Raw genomic sequence first — 25,833 nt, forward strand, 5'->3', positions numbered from 1 at the left:
CCCAAATTAAGAGTTGTTGGCTTTGTGGGACAGCAGATCAATTTGATGCACTGGTGTTAGGTATTCCTCTAAGCAACTGGACAGACCTTAATCCATATAGCCTACTCAATACATCATATCAGTGTACACAGGAGAATGTCGCAATGGAAGGAATGCCCTTTATACTTCAATTGGTTAGTAACACGGTGCAACATAGCTAAGCCAGCTATGCTCTCTGTCGAGCAGGAACAATGCATCCATCGCCTAGGACAGCTCATCTCCACCCGGTGGGCAGGACGGCGATGCTCTGAGCTTCCGATACGCCTCATGGTTGATGCTCTGAGCTTCCGATACGCCTCATGGTCGTCTCCAACCCTGTGGAGGCATAGTACCTTGTCAGTAGATAATAGATGCCTTGTTAGTAGGTAGTTAATCACAAGAATGCCTTAGTAGTGCACGGTTGATGGGCTGACCCGCAAGGACTAATGTCTTATCAGCAAAGAGCAAAGCAGGAAAAGGAGGAGGACTACAACCACATGTGGAATGTCTTGTTAGCAGATAAGGAATAACCAGCAAGGAGAAGAAGATAAACACAACTGCACGACTGGCAAGATGCTGATTGGTTGTAAGCTTTGCAACACTTGTGTTAAGAGAGTATAAAAGAGGTTGGTTTGAGAATAAAGTTGTCTCACTCTGCATCCCAGACTGAGCCTGTTCTTTCGCAAGGTGCAACACAACCCAATCTCGATGTTTGCCCTCATCATGCAGTGGCAAAAGAAAAGAGGGGGAGAAGACGATCATCACTACACTCATCGCTTTATCATTCTGGAATGGGTATTTTTAGCAATGCAACCAAAAAAGAGTGTTCAAACTCGGATGGAAGCGCTCGGTGAAGCAATCAAAAAGGGTAGAGTTGTGGCAAATGGACGTCACGCATGTACCTGAATTTGGACGCCTCAAGTATGTCCACGTGTCCATAGACACCTACTCTAAGTTGTGTGGGCCACGGCGCAGACCAGCGAAAGGGTCCTACATGTCTGCAGGCATCTGACCACATGTTTTGCGGTCATGGGCTCGCCCGAGCACATCAAGACAGATAACGGTCCAGCCTGTGTCAGTGAGTCTGTCCGATGCTTTCTGATGACCTGGGGAGTAAAGCATACCACCGGGCTCCCAAACTCTCCAACTGGTCAGGCTATAGTGGAGCGCACAAACAGGACACTCAAGGACTATTTGCAGAAGTTCAATTCAATAGTGGACCCAAGAGAGCATTTGGATAAGGTTCTATTTGTATTAAATCATCTCTGTGTCTTCGGGGACAATGTTGATCCGCCCATGGTAATCCAGGCCACCTGTGTTAATGCAGGCACTCCCACTAAAGGAATGATGGTTAATTATTGTAACCCTAGAACGGGGATTTGGGAGGGCCCCGCCACTGTCATATTTAATGGCTGAGGGCATATGTGTGTTTCTACGCCCACAGGTCTGCTATGGGTTCCCAGCAGATGGACTTGCCCTGCGAAAGGAGTCGAGGACGCGAGGGAGCGTCCTGTCGAAAGGGACATGCAGGACAGTGGTGGGCAGCAGCGTTGCTGATGTTCTGGGTACTGGGCTCTGGGACGGAAGGGGCTCCAGTGTACCATCCACGGTTGTTTGATCCTTGACAGAACATCTGGGTGACCTTAGCTCGAGAGCTAAATACCACGCGTTTCTGCGCTAGTCTGGCCACCCCTAGTACCCCCTTTGTAACATGTCTAGTTGGGGTACCTGTAAATGAGACCACGTGGAAGGATTTCTGGAATGCGGTAAGGGCAATGCCATCATTGGGGAAGCCCAGAGCTTGGAAGGATTTGGAAGGGTTTAAAAGCTTGACAACGGGAATCAACCGTTTCGATCTTTGGAGCCACAACCTGCCTGTAGGGCCTGAACCGCAGGAGATAGAGTTATTAGACTCCCTTAATGCTTCTCCTTGCCTTTATCTTAATGCATCGCAGAAGGGTTGCACTTTGGATTATGGTAATAATTGTCGCAATAATTCTATGGCGCCCACCTGGTTGTACCCAATCAGCAACGGGAGTAGTTGGGATCAATGGTGTGGCAAGATGTCCCACAATTCCTCACATCCGGGATCCAGCCCTGTAACCCCTTGGACGTTGCCTGCAGGATACCTTCTCATATGCGGCAACTGAGCTTGGTCCGGAATTCCATCAAAGCCCATAGGGAGTCCATGTACAGTAGGCCAAGTAAGTATGGCTCTGCCCTGGGTCCATCCTAACAGCACCAGTGTCAAAAGAAGAACTTGGCGAATGGCACGTAGCATAATCCAGACGGAGGACTGTAATGACGAAGTCCACCTCTGGTCTAAGTGGGAGGTAATTTTCGCATCCCTCTTCGTACTGGGGGCGGCAGCAGCGCGAGCCCACAAACTCTTAGACACCCTATCCTGCTGGGTGGTTAAACAAGCAAATGTCACCAGTCAGGTCCTCTCTAATCTTGCGCTAGATTTATCACAGGTGCAACACGCGGTGCTACAAAATAGAGCGGCCATCGACTTCCTGCTGCTAGCCCATGGGCACGGATGTGAAGACTTTGAAGGAATGTGCTGCATGGATCTGCAGGACCATTCCAGAACAATCCACCAGCAAATCCAACAGCTGATGGAACACACCCAGAAGATACAGAAAGACGTGGACTTCTTTGGGCTGGATGGGTTAACTGATTTATTGGGTATTGGTGGGTGGCTGAAATCCTTGCTTAAAACAGGATTGATGCTTTTGATCGTTATGCTTTTTGTCCTAGGCTTATTCAGCTGTGCCTTTGCATGCTTAAGGCGAATGCTATCCTCCCATACTCATAAAGCCTGGTTATTGCAAAAGAAAAAAGGAGGACTTATAGAGGAATGGCTTGGAGACCGGGGACACCTTACGGCTCCAGGCGGTCAGCACAACCCCGGCATTGATATGATCGAGAGTCCTTGAACTGCCCATCAGCAGATCAATAAACAACGGACGCTGCGCAGCATGACGCCGGACTCTTCGGCTGGGAAGACTTTGCAGACCAACATGGACTTGGGGATGGGTGCATGTATTAGTAAAATTGAGGCTAATGTTACTACTTGTTTTATTGTTTATGCTTTGTATCTTTAGCTGTACTTTTGCATGTATTAGACGTATGATATTCTCGCTTACCAGCAAGGCTTGATTAGTGCAAAAGAAAAAAGGGGGAATTGTAGGGAAATGCTGTGCTGAGGATCTGCACCACCTGCGCCTTGCTGATAATGTACAGGGGAGTGTTAGCGAATTGTCCTTGGCCGGCTGGGAATGAGGAGCTAGCCGCTTAAGGTAAACAACTTTGCAGAACTGAGAAGAGCCTATGCGGTCGGGACCTAGCAACCCTCCTAGCAACCAATCATAACGAGCCTGGAAATCCCTCAGATGCTTGTAGGTATAAATATACGCGCACTTCGGCTAATAAACGGAGCAAGACCTAACCTCATATTGAGTCCGTGTTTTGTAATCCAGCTCGGCTCCCAACAGTGAACTAAGGATGAAAAGGTTTGGAGGGGGAAGAAACCATCCTAACTCCTGGGTCAGTTGACAGGCTGAGCCCCCTTCCCTCCCCTCGCGCTGGGACGCTGCCTGAGGAGACTAAGAAGTGAGAGGGAAGAATCCATCGTAAATTCTGGATCAGTTGATGCGCTGATCCCCCTTTCCTCCCCTTGCGTCAGGACGCCGCCTGAGGAGACTCGAGACTGAGAGCCCTCTCCCATCTTCTGGGGTGAGTGATGATTGCACATTTGTACATCAGAGCTAGCTAAAACCCCACGCTGTAGTAGAGAATTTCCTGTACTGACATCCGAAACCTGCTTTGTAAATGTTGCATTTGAATAAATCATGCTGTTTGTGAACTCGACTACTTGTTTGGGGGGAGGCGATCGGACCTACAGTTGACGGACTGTTCGTGATTCTGATACCGCCAGAGTCGATCACACTGTTTGGGAACGCGATTCGCTCCTAGGAAGGCGATCGGATCGACGGTCCACAGACTGTTTGTGAATCCGATACTGATTTGATATCACCTTCCCCCCCCCCCCCCCGTCACCACCACTACGGGTTTCAAACTGCAACATTTCACAAGGACTTCTGATGGCGCTGTTGCCCAAATGGTTTTAAGTGTTATCAGAATTCATAATAGAATAATTATCTTTGCTATTTCATAGTTCCACAAAGATTTCTATTTGCAGCAAAGATAAATTAATATACTAAGGGCTTGCATACTACTTTCTGTGCAAATTTTGTTCCTAAAAAGCTGTAGATCATTAAAAAGCATACAATTATTACTCAGGTTGTTGAGGCAAAAATCAAAGTCATCAAGCTCACTATTTTCATCTGAACCAGGTTCACTTTAAAAAAATGGTTTTACACAATAAAGCATAAATAAATAAATAAATGAGTCAAATGGCACTGGGAATTCTGTTAGAAATTCTAATTACAGCTGGTCGGGAATTTTTTAACTAAAGCCAAAGCATTTCCCGTTATATACCAGTTTTGACAACGCTGTTGTTGGAAACATTTTCTCAGCTCCAGCCGTGAGTGTAGGCAAGAAAAAGTAGATGTCTGGGACAGGGAATAAATAACTTGTTGGTCTGAGCAAGCAGCTGGGTTCTGCAGAGCCCATGCTCAAGTCTTAGCCTGACTGCCTGATTTAGAGCAGGGAGCTCAGCTCATGTGAGCGCCCTAACCAGACAGTGCTAATCTGCCTTTCTTTTTAGCTTGGTGAGTCCTGAATCAGCTATACACCATGGAGCAGCTCCAGGCACGGCGGGCACACTCTTCCACGCCAGAACAGTCACTCGCTGTGCCAGCAAGCAGCTGCGGAGCACTCCTGAGCTGGGTGCAGGCAGGATCTGAGGTCTCCCACTTCCCATGAGGATACCATGAGCATGAGGCAATTTGCTATGGTAGGTGCCTACTCAAATGCTTTTTTTTTTTTTTTTTTTTTCTCATCCTGGTATAAAACAGGGGAAAATAGAGCCTCATGGTAAATCTGTCTCCACAGCCTGTCCTTCCAGAAGCAGACAGTCTCCCAGCTTGCCATACTGCTGTGTTGTAAGGAAAGGGTGTGAACAGAAACGTCACACCGCCTGTCCCTGGAGGCAGGTGATGTGGCTAAGGAGCACCTGCCTGTCCGCACTTGTTGCAGAGCTTGCTCTACGTGCGCGGTTTATTAGCACGACCATCCTGGAAATAAGTTTGCCTCAGGAGGAGGAACTCTGGAGTATTAACACCACCACCACCCCCCCGGTGCATCCCCAGCACCCGCTGCTCCCATCCATCCACACGAGCAGGACACCCGGGAGGCTGGGGGGGCACCTCCCGCCCGGCACCGCTGTCCGCCGCGGGGTGGCGCCCTCCGCACGAGCATCGATCCAGCTGCGATCCCTCCCCCACCCCATGGATCCCGCTGAGATCCCCCCTTCTGTCTGGATCCGGCTGCGATCTCCCCCTCCCCCTGGATCCAGCTGCGCCCCCCTCCCCGGCTTGGATCCAGCTACGATCTCCCTCCCTGGATCCAGCTGAGAACCTCCCCCTCCTCCTGGATCCCACGGCTCCCGAGGAGCTCTGGCACTAGATGCGCGACTGCCATTAGTTACTGAGTGATCGTACCATTCATTTGTCTAAAGAGCATAAAAGAGCTTCACCCATAAGCACTTGTTATATATACATTTTATAGGGAAGTTTCAGCACGGCACAAGCATGACCACCTCTTTAGAGGCTTGTGCTTACTGTGCTAGAGCTGCTGTTGATAGTAACCTCACAAATGTACGTGCAGAAATCTCATTCCACTTTAGTAGCGCTTTATCCTCAAAAATGAGGCATGCAGTGTGTTCATCTGACACAATAAATGCCAGCCCTAGGACCGACATCTCACCTTTCACACAGCACGCACCCAAACCCACAGATCATCAGAGCTACTTCGGGGACTGTCAGCTCTGTGGACTGATGCTCTTCCCTTCCACCCTCGAGGAAGGGTTGCAGTAGCTGTATTTTTGGATGTTTCTAGCCTGAATCACTCTGCAACCTAGCCAGCTCTTATAGATTCACCAGAAGAGTTACACCTACTACCTCCGGCTGGGGAGGAAAACACACACGTACACGCAGAGACACCGCCGGCGAAATACAGTGAGCAGAAGCCCCAGGCCATTGCAGGAAGGTTTTGTTTTGCTTTGTTTTTTTTTTTTGGGGGGGGGGGGCGGGGGGCGGCGATCGGAAATTGGTTTGGCAGCCGCGCGCAAAGCTCAGGTTCCCCCACTGGGCCGCGAGACGTGAGCCCTTCCGCAGATGCTTCGCTCCCCAGTGTGTGACCCCGCGAAGCGGACCCGGGTGCCCCGCCAGAGAGGGGGCTCCAGCTGCAGGTGAAAGCGAAAGCGACGCGCTCTCCCCCAAAATGTACACATATATATGTACTTTTTTTATATTTCTTTTTTAATAAAGGCCGTTACGGCGCCCCTTGGGCCCCGCGCCCATCTCGCCGGCTGTTAGCTCAAGCGCCGCTTCAGGCGTGCGCGCCCCACTGGGCGACCGGCACGAACCCCCCCCCCACGCTGCGCCTCGTTACCCCGAGTTGGCCCCTTGTTACCCCCCTCCGCGCCTCCGCCGTCGCCATGTGACGCACCGCGCAGGCGCGGGCGTGGCGGCGGTCGGGGCACATCTGCAGGCTGACGTAAGTGGGCTCCGCGCCGTTCTCGGGTGAGGCTGCCAAGGTTCCTGCTGCTGGTGCGTTCGGCTTGGCTGGGGGCTGGCGGAGAGGAGGTCCGGGTTACTTGAGCCGAGCCTTTCCTGTTCTGCTCCGCTGCCCCTCCCCCCCACTCAGATGATATTCACATGGTATTTTGCATAGAGGAGATTGTTCAAGAGGAGGGCACCCACCCCAATATAAGCCTTTTTTTTTTTTTTTCCTCTCCACTCCCCCCCCCTTTTTTTTTGTTGGAAAGACAAAATGTGCAGGGTGTTATGTTGGGTGAATTGATGGTATCCCTCCTCCTGCCAAGTCTATTTTCTAACCCCTACTCCCCTACCCCCCCTTTTAGGAAGGCTAGAGAATTTTATGCTGTTGGAGAATATAACCCTGATAGTTTCTTGCACAAAGGGGAAAAGCGGAGAGGAATACGGGACTCGTCCTGTGCAATCTCTATTGTTTGAAACTTTGTATCAGAAATTGAAGATGAGAACGGTAAGGAAGATGTCATGCTATTCCATGAAACTTTCTTTTCTTGTGTCCCGAATAATGGTGCGTTGCAGGGCTTTGGGGAGCGGGGGGGGAGCTTTATATTGCATTAGGTGAGGTGGATTTGGAGTAATTTCGGAGCGAAATCTTTGAGGTTTGAGAATGGAGAAAGGGGGTGTGACGATTTTTAATCGAAAAGAGTAGTGATTTGTGAAGTACGCTCTTGAATAGTGCAACTCTCTATTTTTAGAGTTACTTAAAAAAATACTAAATCGTTGGCAGAGCGAAAAAATAAAAAATAGGTGCAAGCCCCAACAGTCCCTCGCAGCTTTGCAGAGCGCTGTACGTGAGGACGAGCCCGGCGCTCACTCGTGTCATGTCCAGCGGCCGCTCCGGCGGTCAGACAAGTGCATATTTTGTGCCTCAACTCAGAGGGCCCACGCAGAGCCGAGGCTGCAGTCGCCGCGATGCTCGCGGAGATGCCGAGCGCTGGCCTGGCTCCTCGGGAAGATGGGAGCGTGTGGTTTTGATTTACTCGGAGTCGCTTGGGGTTTGCTAGACTCCTAACCCCGCCGAGCCCTGTTTATCGGCGCGCCCTCGGCGGCGGGGAGAGGTAAGTGGGCTCTCGCTGCCCGGCGGCGGCCGGCTTCGCTTTTTGCCTTTTCTTTCTTTTTCTCTTTTTCCCCTCCCTTCCTGCTCTTCGCTGATTTCATTGTTATACGAGAGAGAGTTTTTATTTGGGCTGCCGGTGCAACGCGTTTGGGCCAAGCGCCAAATGTCTGGGTCACACGCATTTTCTCCAAATAGATTCAGCGCTGCTGTCTGGAAATGGGCTACTGAAAGTTAACTTTAGGATCAACTCCACCACAGCAACCAGACTCTTCCCCGCAGCCTCTTTAGGGAGGAGGGCTGCTTTCCCCCCCCCCCTCCTTCTTCTGAGTGGGATGTGTGTCTGGTGACCTCCAGCTTGCTCCAGTGCTGGTATTTCCCGCTAAGGGTCTCTTTCTGTTGTTGTTACCGTCTCGGTGTGCGTGCAGACGCGTGTCTGCACGCCCGGGACACAAGTGTGCATAAGTGTTGGGCTGGGAAGAAGGGTAGATAGATGCTTTTAGCTTCTTGGTTTGGGGGGTTGTTTTCCATTTATTCTTCGTTTTTAGGAGCACAATAACAGCTGCTTCCTTGGCAGGACTGCAGGGGAGGAGTGGGGCCGCCGGAGCCCCGTGCCCCGGGGGAGCCTGCCGCGGCTGTGCGTTGTGGCACACACTCGCTTTTTTTTTTTTTTTTTTCTCTTTTTTTTTTTTCTTTCTTTCTTCCCTTTCTGTCTTCACGCTCCGCTTTCCGATGAACAACCGGGAAGGAGAGAGAGCCGTCCTCGCCCTTTGTGCTCGCTCCCCCGACCGCGTCCCTCTCCCGCGAGCCCCTTCCAGCGAACCGCCCTCCGCCTGCGTGGCCCGGGGCTCCGGCGGCCGCGCTACCTGAGGCTGCACTTGTTGTGACTGACTCGCGCCCCCTCCGCCGTCCCCGGCTGCCCCTCCCTCCGCATTTCCTTAGCAACTTCTCGTACAGGCGGCGGCGGGAGGCGGGAAGGCGGTGGGCACCCCGCAGGCACGGCCGGCGGCCCCTGCTCGTGGGGGCCGCGATGGCCGCAGCGCCATTGGAGCACTCCCCTCGGCTGGGTGGGCTGGCTAGCGGCGCCTCTGACCCGCAGTTTATTTATGCAGCCCAGCGCTGCGCCGGCTCTGCTCCGCTCGCGGCCGTTGAGCGGGGGCTGCTGAGGGGGCCGCCGCGTGGGGCGATCGTTGGCGGCGGCCGTTGGGCCGGGGTGGTTGCGCTGCTGTGGCGGGGGAAGGGAGAGGAGGGGAGCAGCACCGCTGCTACTGCTGTCCCTGGTGGGGGTTATTTGCCTCCGTAACAGTTCATTAATGTGAAAATTCTGCTCCTCTGCGCTGAAACGTAACTATCCCTTCAACCGATATCCCTTAGTTATGTAGAGGGTATCGGGGTGGCTGGTCTGAACAGTTTGGTCAGCTGCTGCCACTAAATAATCCACATCGTTCCCCAAACCCTTGGTTTTGTGCAAGTTATGGCCCCTTTCTCCCCTGTTTATGTTCGGTGAGTGTGCTCTGGCACTGCTGGTGTTGCCACACAAACCCTGGTGCAGGGCTGTTCTTGCCATGCACCTTCTGGGTTTTGAAGCACATCGCCGTTTTCCTTTGCTGCTCTAGCAGAGCTCATGGAATGAGGCAGGAGCTATGGCTTTAGGTAAATGGTGAGCAAACACCTTTGATAAACATGTTGCTCTGGAACTGGCCAGAGGAAGGCACCTCTTATAAGTTTAGTGCTGATAAAAGGTACCATTTGGACTGTAATCAAAACTGAAATGCTGCACATCAATCAGTAAAGCTAGAAAGAAATTATAGACAGGATATAGATAGTGGAAGCTTTTATGTTCCTACCCAGCTTCATATTGGAAGTACTGTGAGTGGAGGTGCGCAAACACTTTATGCTTCACATCTCTTGCTCTTCCTTAATGCAGAGAAGATGCGGGTGACTTTTGGTCTTTCTTGATCAAGGCTCAACATGGGCCAGTGATGCCCAAATGATGGACACCATGGTGACTTCCAGCATACCAAGCTACCTGCTTCTTCGGGTCCTGCAGTTTCAGGAGATCGTAATGTTAGGGTAATTTATTATCAGTGTAACATGAGCTCCATGTTATTATTTCTCTTTTGGCTAAGTAAAAGCTGCCAGGCAATGTTACCTCTGTATATGGCATTAATGAGCCGTTACTGGAATATTGTGTCCAACTGGTGTCTCTGCATGAAAAATGATGCTGACAAATTGGAAAGGATTCAGGAAAAAAAAAAAAGCTGCAGAAATAATTAGACATCTGGAAACTGTATTGTACAGAGTGAGGTAGATTGAATAGATTGAGTTGCTTATCAGAGAATCAAGAGGTGGTCGTATGAGATTATAGCTATCCATTATAACTAACCTCATTAGCAGACAGAGGTAAAGCAAGATGTGGTGACTGGAATTTGAAGCTGGACATTCTCAAAGTGGAAATAAGATTCATTTTTTAATAGACTAATTTAGCAGAAGAGTATGAGATTGGTTATGTCTCTTCGGAAATTAAAATAAACATTGGCAACCTGTTTTAAAGCTATAGTTAAATATTAGCCAGATAATAAAGGCATTATTTAAATGCCAGGTTAGCAATTAATAAAATCCTTATTAATTGAGGTCTTGTAAGCGAATGGCATCACTAAGCTAATGCTTCCTCAGAGGAAAAAAGTTATTAAGCCCAAAACATGCTTACAAAATATAATTTATTTAATCTACATACCTAGCTAAATCCTGTATACTATCTGGAAGGATATCATATTGGAATGATCCAATTAACCTTATGTGCATAGTAATAATAAGATGTATTTCAGAATGCCCAAGAAATTTCCTGATGTTCACTGTGATGTGAGTAAATAGGATTTATTTCATGTTGATTTTGAGATAATTTGAACAGTTCTGCATATTACTCCCCCCCCCACCTTATCAGACAACCCACTGATTGTATAGGTATTATGTGTCTGAATGAATGTTGTAAATTTACCTTGGTAAAATTGTGGGAGGGCCTTATCTAGTGCATGTGTAAGTGACTCTGTGTGCCGTTGGCCATTTCTTTCCATACAGTTTGCCCTTCTCAGGTGATCCGTTTTGACATCTGTGAGATGCTGCTCTAGGCACAGGTGTGCTGGGAGTTAAGAAGACTGATTGGTACCAACTGATGTGATACCTAGTACAGTATCCTGTGCTAGGAAACTGCTGGGCAGCTGCATACACCTTCTGTTTAACCCCTGGCCAGATTTAGGGCTGCATTTTAATATTACTGCAATAGTATTTTAAATGAAGAAAAAAAAAAAAACAAACACAGCATGTTATTCACTTAATCCCATTGCCCTTGAAGGGAAACAAAAGGAGAATAAAAATATATTCTAATATATCAAACAGTGCTCTCGGTATGCAAGCCACTTTTGCAATGTATTTACAGTGTAATTAGAATTTATCACAGATTTTAACATTTTGAAATTCATTCTTTGGTATTAGAATGTACAGCATTCCCATTTAAGTGAATGAGAATTTTGCCTGCATAAGCAAAACTTACATCCAAGTAATAACAAAATACATGCTGTGGAAAGATCAGATAACTGCACTCTGGATTTTTTTCCCAGGTTCTCCCTTTGTCTGCCGGTGTATTAGGTTTAGTTAATCACTGCTGAAATCAATGAATGCACTGCATTGATTATGGCTAGAACAAGTCTGAACACAATATTTGAGAAACCTGAAAATTTAATTGTATAAATTATTACACTTATTTAACTTGATGTATGTATATGAATCTCGAGCTGTATGGAACTTTTTCTTCAAGGTTAATGGTACTTGTTTTTGTAAGATCATGACCTTGGACTGTGAAAATAGTAGTGGTTAAATGTTATTGTAAAATATTGTATTGTATAGTTCATCATCGTTGGTTAATATTTTGCAGTATTGATCTCTTTTAATGGAAAGAATTTGCCTTGACTCATTTTTCTTTTTCAGGGAAAGAAATGGAGAAAATTCAGTAACTTCCAAGTCTAATGTCTTACAGATAACTGAAGGAATTTTGCAAATACTTATTTTTGTGTTGAGAAAATGATTGCAGATGTAGAAGAAAATATAGGTTGTTGGAAAAGAATGCCTGTCAAAAAGTGGGATGTCCAATAGCTAATCTGGAAGTAATATAAATCTACCTGTTATGGTGCGATTCTGGAGTGGAATTAACTCTATAACACACAGGTAGCCCTCCAAGGAGAAAATAAACTTTCAATTTTTCTAAATTATGGAAATTTTTTTGAAGACGTGGACATGGATTTTGAGCCTAGTCGTCGTTGCATCAGAATTTCACAGTGACAAGAGGCTTTCATATAGTTCTCAAGGTAGGAACCTGACCTCTGTAGCTGCAGGAATCATGGATTTTTGTGTTAAACTTGGGTAATGTTTTCTAAACCATGTCTATAGAAATTGATGATATTGTACAGACTCTTAATTCTGTCATGATTGATTATCATGAAAGCTTGATTACAGAGAATCTGATTGAATTGTCCTAATTTCTGTCTACTTTTAGCTGTAAGAAAGCCTTACATCCAGTAAAATGTTGTACTGGCTGATAGTTCAGAAATTTGCTAGAACCTCATTAACACTTTTTAAAAAGTAGGAAGTAAGGATCTAATCTTACTTTTGATATGTTAACATTTGTAGGTTTTTATTGGAATGAAGAGCCATTTACATGTTTTTACAAAGTAATACTTCTTGTCATTACTGCTGTTTTTATTTTTGCAGGTGGATCTAATAGCTTTTTGGCTTTGAACGGTATCACTGGGAAGAATATGTCCTTTTTAGGTAGAATTTAGTCCCAAATGTTTGCGTATTTTGGGTATACAGGAAAAGATATGTAGTTTAAAACTTTAGTATTTCCAGTGACATCAAGTTAATAGGAAACTGAACACATTTTGTTGACTTAGAAAGAAAGTATGTTTTATTTATAAAAGCTCTGCATCTGAAATTTACCTGAAAATGACTTTCACTTGTGAGGGTGATGAGATTTAGCCAAATATGGGTAATGTTGATACTACTACTTGTTGTTTCCTGTTATATTTTCTTCTCTTCTATGCCCACTCCCTGGACTGTCTTACCTTGTGATTACAAAGAGGAATTCCTGTCTTACCTTGAACACTACCAACTAACAATCCCAATAAGGGTTGATCAAAATGGAGCCTTCCTCAGCTTTACTATGAAAAATGTTAAACCCTCGAGGAGGAGGAGGAGCACAGACCCTTATGATCAAGAACTGGCAGCATCTAAATTATTTTTTAAACTTTCTGCCTATGGCAAGCACTTTCATTTAAACCTGACTCTCAACACAGATTTGGTATCCAGACATTTTACAGTAGAATACTGGGGGAAAGATGGACCTCAATGGAAACATAGTTTTTTAGACCACTGTCATTACACAGGATATTTGCAAGACCAACATAGTACAACTAAAGTGGCCTTAAGCAACTGCGATGGTCTGGTAAGTGCATGTTATATGTTTTTGTATGATAGTGTGATTTTTCCATTTAAAACACCGAAGAACAACTAAATTGGTGTATCTTTCAGTCTTTGAAATTCCTGGGGGTCTGGGTCCTGAGGGAAGAGTATTCATCAGTTTCTTAATTGTAAGTGCTAAGACCCAATTCTCTAGTCCTTCAGGAAGCAACATTTTCAGTGTTTGCAGGGCTGCAAGGGCTGCAGGACTGCAAGATTAGATCTGTGGTGAGATTATTACAGATTATTAAAATTTTACACACTCAAGGTTAAGGAGGGGGCACTCGGTCCTGTAGGATGCTTCAGTCTCCAGTGAGGTATTGATTGAACTGAGCACCCACTTGCCATCTCTGAGAATTGGACTGTCTAAAATTCAAGTAAATAAGAGGAGAGGAATTTCTTGGTGTAGAACTTGTCATTGCTAAATCCAAAGAGGAAAGAGGATCCTTTGCATGCATCAGAAAGTAACTTTATATATTTTTTTGTTGTTGTTGATTACAAATCAAACAGTTGCCTTTAAGCTAAAGGTAGGTTTAGAAATTCTCATCTCTTTAATGAGCTGTTCTTACTGTTGATCTCTTGATCACATGGCAGTAATACGTGAGTGTGGAAAAAGCTCCTTTTATTACAACAAAAGTGTTTAAACCCCCAAACTCTTGTGTTAAAAAATACTGAAATAGTGGAGCATTATTAAGAAATAGTAAATCAAGGATCTACTAATTACTGTAGTAAAAATATATGTATATATTGTCATTTTTTTGTTTTGTTTTAATTATAGTAGAATGCCAGTCAGTTATCTTGTTAGATGTAGACAGATCTAATTGATAAAGAAAAGAAACAACTAAGCAGAATTGCTAAAGTATGTCCTTTTTATCCTTGCAAGTGCTCTAGAATAATGCATCGTAGGATGCATTACTACTTATGAACTTGAGCCTTCCATTTGTGCCATTTATCCTGTTAGGTTTCAGTATTGTCAGATGAGTCAAATTTCCTACCCTTATGCATTTTTTCAGTTCCTCTCTTTAGTTATTCAGGGTGGGTGGGTGAGATTATGGTTGAATTGATGTAAATTGGGTGAATTTGAAGAACACTTATAGTATCTCAGATCAATTTTAATGCAAATAGAGTTTTCAGTCTCATTATGATAAACTGAGCAGCAGGCAGATCACTTCCCTCTCACTATTTCCAGTTTCAACCTCTCTCTATATATATTCATTTTATCTAGTGCCCTGGGATTGCCAGCCATTAACTTGGGCTCATTCTTGTAGCTTCCATCTACTGGGCCTTGATTATGCTATAAATTATCTAATATTGTAAGAAGTGCTATATAATCCAGTGAGCAGTTATGTGAGGGAACAGAAGATCTTGTCCAGCAAGCCTTTTAGTTTCCAAACTCATATTTACTTCAATGGATGTTCCATGAGTGGATAGATTGCAGGTTTGTGTTTCCCATGGAAAAAAAGCCAGCAAATAGCAATAATTGGAGCCTTTACGTGTTAGGTGCAATGAGATTGAGGCAGAAGTGTTGAAGCATTGCCTAAAATGGGTATGTCATACTGAAGGGAAGAAAAACAGTGGCAGGCTGGCAAAAGAGCGAATTTCACCTTATGGAGAGAGATTTGCCTAAATATGAGCAGAATAAATCTTAAAGATGGTAAGTTTGGGGCTGGTTGGTAGTAGGAGTAAAGCAGAAATCAAACTTTTCCTGTTCTCCACCTCCACTCACTTCTATGTGTCAGAGGTCTTGAATGCTCAAGCAAGTTTTCCACTGTAGCAATTTTTCTCATTTTGAGCTGAAAGTCCCAGTATAGAAAGTGATTTGGAGGTTAAATCTCATTTGGGGATTACTATAGCTCCAAAGAAATGCTTTATGTAAAAGGCCCAATATTTCCATGGCATGTAAAAGTCCATACATTGTGCTGGGTAGCACAGATGTCATTTTCCAAGCAGAAATGGTTAAGAGAGTCCAAGAAGTAGATTTTAGCTAAAAGAATGACCCTTACGTGTCATTCTTGGGTTAAAGGAAGAATTATTTTGCTAGGCAACTTCATGTTCTTTTCATAATTCATAAATTCATAGTTTTATAACTTGTTCATAGCCTTCTTAAATTAGCTCATTTGAAAGCTGATTCTCCTTTAAAGAAAGCATCTACTTTTATAGATTGTAAACTGAATATAATGTGATATTTTTAGTAATATTTTTAAATCATAGGCAAAATTTATGATTTATAAAATTTGGAAAGATCAGAAGTGGTATTAAAGACTGATCTAGTAATCTTTTCTTTCTGGAGTTGTCTTTGATATTAATATGTATTTGCAGTATGGACTTAGTGTTCAGAAAATCATATAAAAGCTGTTCCTAGTTTTAAAGTGTACAAGTAGATTGTATGGTGTACTGTTCTGTCCAGATCAGTGTTGTGTCCTTGAGAATACACTAACCTAATGTAGCCTGTTTCATTAAGAACTGCACAGGAGCAGAGAACCAACTGTAGTGGTATTGGGCTACACTGTCAGAAGTCAGAGACTTTTCAGAAGGTCCCATGGCTATTATTTTATATTAAAAATAGATAAGGCATAGATAAAGCATGTCTAGAAAGGTATAAAGTGGGGAAAAACTTTGAAAAGCAACAGTACTGTGTGGGAAATGCATGCACTTGTCTTCTAGAATTCAGTTTGATTCAGTGACTGATGAACATCTGAAGTGTGGTAAGGCTTGGCTCGACAGCCTGACACAAAAAAGATTGCTTTTCACAAATTCAGGGGTGCTCCGTGTAGATTCACAGATTTGCCTGAGCATGTCAAGCTGCTGGATCCAGACCTCGTATATGTTAGCAGGAGCTGGCGGTCGGTAGTGGGACTGGATAACACAGGACCTCAAACAATCTGTTTTAGATAACAGTATTGGGAATATTGCTTGTAGTAACCTTTTGGGGCATTCAGCTGATTTCTTAAATTCATGATATTTTTATCAAAACCTTTTGCTGGTCATTCTTGCATCTTAGTGGTATCCCTTATACTTTGGAGCAGACATTTAATTTACAAACTGTTAAAGTTCATCTGTAAAAGCAAAACTGAAAAAAAACCAATTCCTTTAAATTCAAGTACGTAACTTGCATCTCCCTTTTTCAGCTGAAACTTAATTTTGGCCAAATAGTAGAAGATAGACCAAAAATGGCATTTGGAATGTTATTTTGCATATAATAGTGTAATTCACACTATTAACCAGGTGCTCCTGAATGCATATACAGTGGAAGCCTCTCTAACCACAAACATCTTCTAAATTCAGAATAAATGCTGTTTTTCATTGAGGTATTGCCTCAGAGTTTAGAGTGCTTTTTAAGAAAAAAAAAAATTCACTTTGGTTCAACAAGATCACTCACAATAGTGTAATATTGGAAGAACAGTTTTGTTTGCAATCTAAATTAATACATTCGGTAAAATGCTGGACTTGTATATGCAAGGCTTATAGGTAGGGCAGGTGCCTTTCCACTGTTCAAACATCATTCGGCTAGTTACAGAAACTGATCGCATTGTTCTGACTACCTGGTGGCAGCTGTGATCTACAAGTTACCCTTGATAAGCTTCTTAAGTGTTACTAAAATCCCCTTTTGTTAAGCCACCATACAGTTTGTGTGAGTGAGATAAGATACTGACTAGGCACAGGAAAAAAAATGGTGATAATTTCCTGGTGCCTTCACTGATAGTACCTGAATGAGCGGTGATAGTAGTTTGTGGGTAGTCATAGTAGTTTTTATCTTATACACAATTTTTTTAGAGAATTAATGTTGCAATTAAGTGTTGTTTATGACATCTGAATTGAGTTGCTCCCACTGAGGTCATACCACCTCTGAGAACTATTAGTTACAGTCCGATAGAGCTGCCTCAATTCTGCTCAGACTGGCTAACCTGACTGCCTTTGAGTGCAGACATGAAAGCTGTGTGCCCTAGAGTAATCAGTACTGGGTTAAGGCCTCTCTGTTGCAGAAAGAGGGTCACAGTACGGATGATACTTCTGTCTCCTCAGACTTGGCAAAAAGTAGATGGTGTTGGCCAGAACCACTCTGCAGGACACTTATTGCTAACTTATTGCTTAACTGGAACTAAGACACAGTTTAGCTATACTTTTTACTAAAACAAATGTGGTTTTATTCTATATGGGATCCTATCAATATACACATAACCCTATGAATAAATTTGTTTCAAGCAGTTACATAAAACTGAGCTAATGGCTGTGTTACTGTTGTGACTTCAGAGCCTCTGTGACCCAAGAGAAGCAGTTTCCATTTGTGCTAAACTGGAAGTAGCACCTGACAAGTGCCCTGCAGACTGAACAGAAAGTTGGCACTTCCTAAGAAAGAGTATTTCCTCAGTGTCAGACACCTTATATCCCAATTTCAGTTTCATAAATCAAATGGAAGAAAACATACAGAAAACCTGATTTATAACCCTAAGCACTTTTTATGGCTTCAAATGCTGCATGACAGTTAAGCTTGCCTGTTTGCTGTCCATTTTGAAGGCTCCATTTCATTTTGTAGGAAAGAATCCATGAGCTTCCAAGCCTTGGCCAATACCCACTGCCAGGAGATCAGATAAAGCATCCTTTGGACAGTATCCTCACTAAATACACTTCTTCCAGGATCTATGGAGCTCTCTGAGCTCTCCCTTACTGCAGATATCATTACTTCCCCACTTTTCCTAGCCCTCCATCCATAAAGGTCAGCCCAGCATTTTACTATCTTTCTTCTCTTCAGAAGCATGTGGCAAACTCTTCTTCACTCCTAAATGCTTCCTCACTCCTGCCAAAGTCACTTACACTTACCATCTACATCACTAGAAATTAACGCCTGTGAGTTATTCAAGGTTCTTTCCACACATCTAGTGAATCTAGTTACAGTTTGATTTATACTTTTAAGGCTGTTTAAGCAGCAGTGAACCAATAAGTGATTTATTTTTAGTGACATCTTAGATTTCAAATAACAAGAAGGCCTTTTTGGAGAGAAATTTTCTACCTATGTTGTCCAGATGAATGCAAACCCTGGTGTTGTTTTTTTTAGTAAATAACTGAGTTCATAACACTACTGAACAGGAACATTAATTGTTATGATCACAATGCATAAGAATGAACGCATTTCATTCTTCTTACACTTTTCTTATGTTTATAAAATCTATAGTAGGAATATATTTAGAGAACCTCTTCATTCTTGAACCTGTTGTAAGGATATTTTATGTTATAGGTTGTATGTTATTGAAATTCAGTTGTTTTGGGAGAGAAGAACAGCGGGCAGTTGGTACATAGAATAGCAGTAAGAGGAGAGTCTTGACCAGATGTGAAATGGCAAGTCCTAATCTCAACAGCTTTGGTTTATTTAAAGCAGATATGGATCAAGTCCTTTATGGTTACTGGTATCTTAGAGGTCTCTCTGGAGAAATACAACCCATTTAAACAAAAGACTCATGCATAAGACTTACTTTACAGATAAAAGGCAGCAGAAATGGAAATATACAACTGTATAAGTTGCTTCTGTAAGCAACTGTGTGTGTGTGTGCGCGCGCGTGTGTGTGTGTATATATATATGTGTGTGTGTGTGTATGCTTCTGTGAGAGGATATATTACAACTTTTAGGAAGCACCTTGAGATGGGTCTTCTGCACACATCATTGATTGCAGAGCTCAAGTAACATATATACTAATTCTTGAAAATCACAGAATCACAGAATGCTTAAGGTTGGAAGGGACCTCTAGAGATCATCTAGTCCAGCCCCCCTGCTCCAGCAGGGACGCCCAGAGCACGTGGCACAGGGTGGCTTCCAGGCGGGTTTTGAATATTTCCAAAGAAGGAGACTCCACAGCCTCTCAGGGCAGGCTGTTCTAGGGCTCTGGCACCCTCACAGTAAAGAAGTTCTTCCTCATAGGGAGGTGGAACTTCCTGTGTTTCAACTTACACCCCTTACCCCTCGTCCTGTCACCAGCCACCACAGAGAAGAGCCTGGCCCCATCTTCCCTACAATCACCCCTCAGGTACTTGAACGTGTTGATCAAATCTCCTCTCAGACTTCTCTTTTTCTGGATTAAACAGGCTCAGCTCGCTTGTCCTTGTTGAACCTCAGGAGGTTCCTCTCTTCCCAACTCTCCATCCTGTCTAGGTCCCTCTGAATGGCAGCACATCCCTCAGGAGTGTCAGCCACTCCTCCCAGCTTGGTGTCACCTGCAAACTTGCTGAGGGTGCACTCTGTGCCCTTGTCCAAGTCATTGATGAACAAGTTGAACAGCACCAGGCCCGGTACTGACCCCTGCGGGACACTACTGGTCACAGGCCTTCAACCAGACTCGGTCCCATTTATCACCACCCTCTGGGCTCTGCCGTCCAGCCAGTCCTCAATCCACTTCACTGTCCACTCATCTTACCCACACTTCTGGAGCTTCCCTATGAGGATGTTATGGGAGACTGTGTTGAAAACCTTGCTGAAGTCAAGGTAGACAACCTCCACGGCTCTCCCCTCATCCATCTAGCCAGTCACCTCATCGTAGAAGGCAATCAGGTTCATCAGACATGACTTTCCCTTGGTGAATCCATGCTGACTACTCCTGATCACCTTCTTTTCCTTCACATACCTAGAGATGGTCTCTAGGATGAGCTGCTCCATCACCTTTCCAGGGACGGAGGTGAGGCTGACCAGCCTGTAGTTTCCCGGCTCCTCCCTCTTGCCCTTTTTGAAGGCTGGAGTGACATTGGTTTCTTCCAGTCCTCCGGCACCTCCCCCGCCCTCCATGACCTCTCAAAGATGATGGAGAGCGGCTGAGCAATGACCCCTGCCAGTTTCCTCAGCACTCTTGGGTGCATCCCATCCGGGCCCAGAGATTTATGGGTGTCCAGTTTGCCTAAATAGTCCCTAACCCAGTCTTCCTCGACCAGCGGAAAGTCCTCCTCTCTCATGGTTCTCTCTCTTTTCTCTGGGCTCAGTACATGGGGACTGGCCCTAGCAGTAAAGACTGAGGCAAAGAAGGCATTTAGTAACTCTGCCTTCTCTGCATCCTCTGCCACCAAGGCACCCTCCCCATTCAGCAGCGGACTAACATTTTCCCTAATCTTCCTCTTGCTGCTGATGTATTTGCAGAAGCCCTTCCTGTTGCGCCTGACATCTCTCACTAATTCCAAACGGGCCTTGGCCTTCCTTGTTGCATCCCTGCATTCTCTGACAATGTTCCTATATTCTTCCCATGCGGACTGGCCCTTCTTCCACAGTACGTACATGCTCTTTTTCTCATTAAGTTTACCCAACAGCTCCTTGCCCATCCACGCAGCTTTCCTGCCCACCTTGCTCGCCTTCTTTCTTGTAGGAATGCACCGATCCTGAGCTTGGAGGAAGTGGTGCTTGAATAGTAGCCAACTCTCCTGGACTCCCTTTCCTTCTAGGACCCTTGCCCAGGGGATTCCTCCAAGGAGCTCCCTGAAGAGGTCTAAGGTAGCTCTCAAAGTCCAGGGTTGCAATCCTTCTTCTTGTCCAGCTTCCTCCTTGCAGGATCATGAATTCCATCATCTCATGGTCACTGCAGCCGAGACTGCCCCTAACCTTCACATTTCCCACTAGACCATTTCTGTAGGTTAGTATCAGGTCTAGCAGCGCTCCTCCCCTTGTTGGCTCATCAACCACCTGCGTCAAGAAGTTATCTGTGATGTTCTGCAGGAACCTCCTGGACTGCCTGTTCTTAGCTGTGTGATTATCCCAGCAGACATCAGGGTGGTTCAAGTCCCCCATAAGGACCAGGGCCTGGGATCGTGAGGCTTCTTGCAGCTGCCTGTAGAAGGCCTCATCCACTTCCTCTTCCTGGTCAGGTGGCCTGTAGTAAACTCCCACGACAGCGTCGCCCCTGTTGGCCTGCCCTTTAATCCTCACCCACAGGCTGTCGACCTGCACTTCGTCCTCCCCTACGCTGAGCTCCATACATTCCAGTTGCTCTCTCATGTAAAGAGCAACTCTGCCACCTCGCCTTCCTGGCCTGTCCTTCCTGAAAAGCCTAAAGCCGTCCATGGCCACATTCCAGCCATGAGAGCTGTCCCACCATGTCTCAGTAATTGCAATGAGATCATGGCCCTGCAATCCCACATGCCTCTCCAGTTCCCCTTGTTTATTCCCCATGCTGCGTGCGTTTACATAGAGGCATTTGAGCTGTGCACCCAATGTGCCTCTCTTTCTAGATGGGGCAGGTGGAACTTGACCATGCGGGCCTTCAGAAGTTCTCTTGTTTTCCCATCTCGCCTCTTCAGGCTTAGGGCGCCCTACACAGGCTATGGAGTTAGGCTGCTGCGAGTGGCCATTGCCTACCCCATAACCTGCTTCCCGGATGATACTCCCCTCCCCCCTTGAATCTAGTTTAAAGCCCTCTTGATGAGCCCTGCTAGCTCATGACCCAGGACCCTCTTCCCCCTTTGAGAAAGATGGATCCCATCAGATTCCATCATGCCTGCCGCTGTGTAAGGCTTCCTGCTACTGAAGAAACCAAAGTTGTGGCGATGACACCAGCCATGGAGCCACGTGTTAATGGAGCATGTCCTCCTGTTTCTTTCTATATTGTTGCCGTCAATGGGAAGAATGGAAGAGAATATGACCTGCACGCCTGAGTTCCTAATTGTCTACATGATGTTCCTAATTGTCTGCATGTCGTGTATGTTAAGAATGAGATGCTAAATAGTTCTAAATCCTCTTGAATTGGATTAAAAAGATTAATTCACAATTAAGAATATTTTCTACTTTTATTACTTGAATAGTCTTTATAGTGACTTTAATGGGATCTAGATCAATTTGTGATTCTTCAAATCAGGATATAAATGCAGAATTTCCTGCTTTCCAGCCTCTCTCTTTCTCATAGTGTAGTAAGATTATATGTTCCAAAATTTCTTCGTACAGATATCAGATTTTTTTCAGTTGGCAAGTGTAGGATTTGGGGTGTGTCAGGGCTGTTTCTCAGTATCTGTATCTGAAAGGATCACCCAGAAGGATTTTTCTTGTAAAGTTCAGTTTTAATTGCTAAATATTTAGGAAATTGCATAGTTGTTTTGAAATCTCCTCTTTCTTCCATGAACCACTTCTTGTTTGGAAGAAACTGAGTTCACAAATATGAAATTGAGATCTACCATTCTGCACTGCAGTATAAGGGGAAAAATGTTCATTTGTTATGGGGATTGAGGTCTGGTACGTAATCGGCAACATTTCTTATCTGCCAAAGTTCTGTGGTGAGACCTTTTAAGGGATAAATGCTTTTTACAGAGTGTAGCTTAAGTTATTACTAATAGTTTGATTTCAATAACTCTAGCTCAGTTTTGGAATTCAGCATCTGGATGTAGAACACTGAATGTTTTCCCTGAATAATATTTTCTAAAATAAATATTTATACAGATTTCCAGTGTACAGTATTAGTAACTACTAATACGCCATCATAGAGGCATAGGAGGCTCACCCTTTGAATGAGGCCATTTTGGCTTGACATCACTTTTAATGGATATGAATCATGGCGTTCTGGAACATCTTTGTGAACAGACTGCTTGTCATAGATCAAGAATATCTCTTGTTCTCTTACCACATCCACCAAAGATAGTGGGAAAGAAAGAACTCCAGAAGTAGGGCTATATATGTTCTTCTGTTACTGTGTTTTGTATAGGGACCTACTCTTGCTCCCACTAAAGCCAGTGGAGGAGACTGGCTGGCTCTTACACTGTTTGCTGTGGTGGTGTGTCGTGAAATTCTTCACAGAAATAAATGATAGTCCAATATTACTGTAAATTAAACTTAATAGAGTTTTATATTTTGTCTTTTGAAGTTTTTATGTTCTTTTTTTCCCCCCCTTAAGCATGGAGTTATTGCTACAGAAGATGAAGAGTATTTTATAGAGCCTTTAAGGAATATAACAAAAAATTCCAGTAAATATAATTATGAAAATGGTCATCCTCACGTTATTTACAAAAAGTCTACCATGCACCAACAGCTTCTCTATGATCGTCATCATTGTGGAGTCTCAGGTAAAAAAGTATGAATGTCAGTTATGTATATAAAAATCATAATTATAAAAGTTATAACAAGTTGTGTTTTAAGATCTTTGTAGTTGTTATGTAAGATACAGTGGGGATGGCTGCAGTAGAAATTTTCCTCTGGAGGATGTGATGTGCCTCTTTTGAAAAGTAGTTATGCGTTTTTTTTTCATATTAAGACTATAGTAATATAGTAATGTGATGAGCACAGGCTTCCTCATAATGCACTACAGATGTGCCTTGTTCCCAGACTGGGGACTTGAGTGGTTTGACTAATTGAGTAACAAAGTATTGCAGCTCAGTGTTTAATAAATGTTCCATCTCACTTGTGAAAACTTGATATTTTAGAAATATGTTAGTATTGTCATTAACGATACATTTGGAACTGATCGGGAGTCCCCAGATCTTTCTCGCTTAAGGTGGCTTAGGTGTTTTGATATTGTGGGTGAGTTTTTTGGTTTGTTTTTCGTGAGTTTCAGTGAGTTAAGTTTATTTCCTGACAGCCGATTACAGGTGATTTACAGGTGCCCTACAGGAAGGACCACATAGTTTTGATTGAGGGATGATTTTGCTTTAAAGCAGAGTTTAACCTCCACAAAAGCACTTTTCAAATATCCTCCTTCTGACATCATTTCCACTTGCTTAAACTTAAGCCAAAAGCTAATTTCTTGAGTAGTAGTTCTTGGAGTATATCTGGCAAGTTGTTTTAGAGCACTAAAATGTTTTTCATGTATTTGAAAAATGATCTGGGCTTAATGTTTACGCTGTTGCTCTCAAGAATCACTTGTTCTTAAAAGTTCAGTCTAGACATTATTTTTCCATGAGATTCAGTCCATAGGACAGGTTGGCAAACATTAAAATAATGTCATTGTTCATTGATATTAACTCTTCGGCTTCTCCTTTTGGAAGTTGTAGCTTTTACTGGCACTGGCTGACTGAACTTAAAACAGATCTTATACCAAAAAAACATGTTTGAGAGACATTTTTTTCCTGAGTGGTTCCATTAACTATGATTAGACTCATAGGAAATATCAAACTTTCTGTATCACGCTTCTTAAGAAGTGTTAATTAATTAAGATGTTAGTTAATTAAGAAGTTCTTAATTTCATCTACATTCTTCTAATGATTGCAGAACAATCTTCTAGCTATTGCCTTGTGCTACAAGACTTAGAATGGCTGTTTAACTGATTGTAAAATAAGATACTATCATACATGGGGCACTCCAATTTAAGCATATTGCAATAGACCTCTTGTCCATCTTTCAGTCTTTTCCTTTCCTTGTATAGGGAATGTAGACATGTAAGCCTCTTCAAATAAGTGAAAAACGTCTAACGCTGCAAGGAATACATTGGCCTCTGTCAGATGTTGCATTCTAGATGAATGCTTAGGAAGTTACTCAGCTCCAAGCAAGGGTGAAGCAGTGGCAGCTATTTGGTGAGACTACATCTAATCATTCTGGTGGTGTGTCTCATGGATCATAGGCTGATCAGAGCTTTGCATCTAGTGTACATTTCTTTTGAAACATCCAATAATTTTAATGTAAGTTCCTTTGCATTTGATGCTGCTTCTGTCCACAGAAGTTCCTCTGCATTCTCTGTGCTTTTATGTTTGTCACATTCTTTAATCACTGAATCCTGCAAGCATTTGCATCTTGCAAGCAGAAGATTACACTCATACTCATATATTTCAGTTTTCCTTTCCCCTCAGGACCTTTACCTGATTTACCTTTACTTTTTCCACAAACTGAAAATTTCTGTAAACCTTTTTTACTTCCCCAAACTGTGAGCTCCAACTTTTCCGGATGAAATACTATTATAATGTTTTCTTCCAAGCTACCAAAACCTTTTAAACTCATTTTTTTAGCACTGTATAAACCCTTTATGCCAAAGAGGCATGGCATCTAAAATATAGCGAGAATATCTAAAAAATAAAATCAAATAGTAATTTCCAGTTTCTCAGCTTTCAGACTCCAGAATCGAGGCCAGATTTACATTAATAATTTACTATTAGAATGAATTTGTTCAGCATTTGAGTGTTTTGAAAAGTTTTGGACATTCGCATTTCATGTTAGTTTGGTTTGTTCCCCCCCCCCCCACACAGTGTAAATGCAGTTGTAACAAAACTGCTACTGCATTTTTGTCACTTGGCTTGTACAAGAAACTGGTTGTAGCTATCCTTTTGGAACAGTTTTGACACTATAAAATGCTAGGAGGAGTCTGCTTGTGTAGGTGTGCCACTATTATCATGTTGACAAGTTTCCCCTACTGTAATCAAGATCTAAATTTATCATATATCTGCTCTTTGTCAGGATTGTTGAGACAGGAGACAAGGAGAACATTATTTCTGACTGTTGAGAGAAAAATCCCAATAACTGACCAAATGGGGCAGAGAGGTTGAGAGGATGATGAGAGTTTGTTGAGATGATTAAGTGATGGATTATTTCACAGTACATAGCAGAATTATGGTGGTCCATACAAGAAAACA

At 43.8% G+C, this 25,833-nt stretch overlaps 1 protein-coding gene across 1 annotated transcript in view; it reads left to right on the forward strand.

Moving 5' to 3' along the window:
- The first annotated feature begins 7,184 nt into the window (after nucleotides 1-7,184).
- The window catches only part of LOC104580724 (A disintegrin and metalloproteinase with thrombospondin motifs 6), a 131,259-nt gene continuing 112,610 nt past the window's right edge, over nucleotides 7,185-25,833 (forward strand). The window contains exons 1-4 of the mRNA XM_088538941.1: nucleotides 7,185-7,212; nucleotides 11,800-12,176; nucleotides 12,948-13,312; nucleotides 23,172-23,340. Coding sequence (XP_088395067.1) covers nucleotides 12,080-12,176; nucleotides 12,948-13,312; nucleotides 23,172-23,340 — 631 coding nt within the window. The 5' untranslated portion in view covers nucleotides 7,185-7,212; nucleotides 11,800-12,079. The remainder of the gene's footprint in view (nucleotides 7,213-11,799; nucleotides 12,177-12,947; nucleotides 13,313-23,171; nucleotides 23,341-25,833) is intronic.

Source organism: Tinamus guttatus, unplaced genomic scaffold (assembly GCF_059628265.1).
Source record: "Tinamus guttatus ecotype Peru unplaced genomic scaffold, ASM5962826v1 Tinamus_guttatus_pri_ptg001273l, whole genome shotgun sequence".
NCBI lineage: Eukaryota > Metazoa > Chordata > Aves > Tinamiformes > Tinamidae > Tinamus > Tinamus guttatus.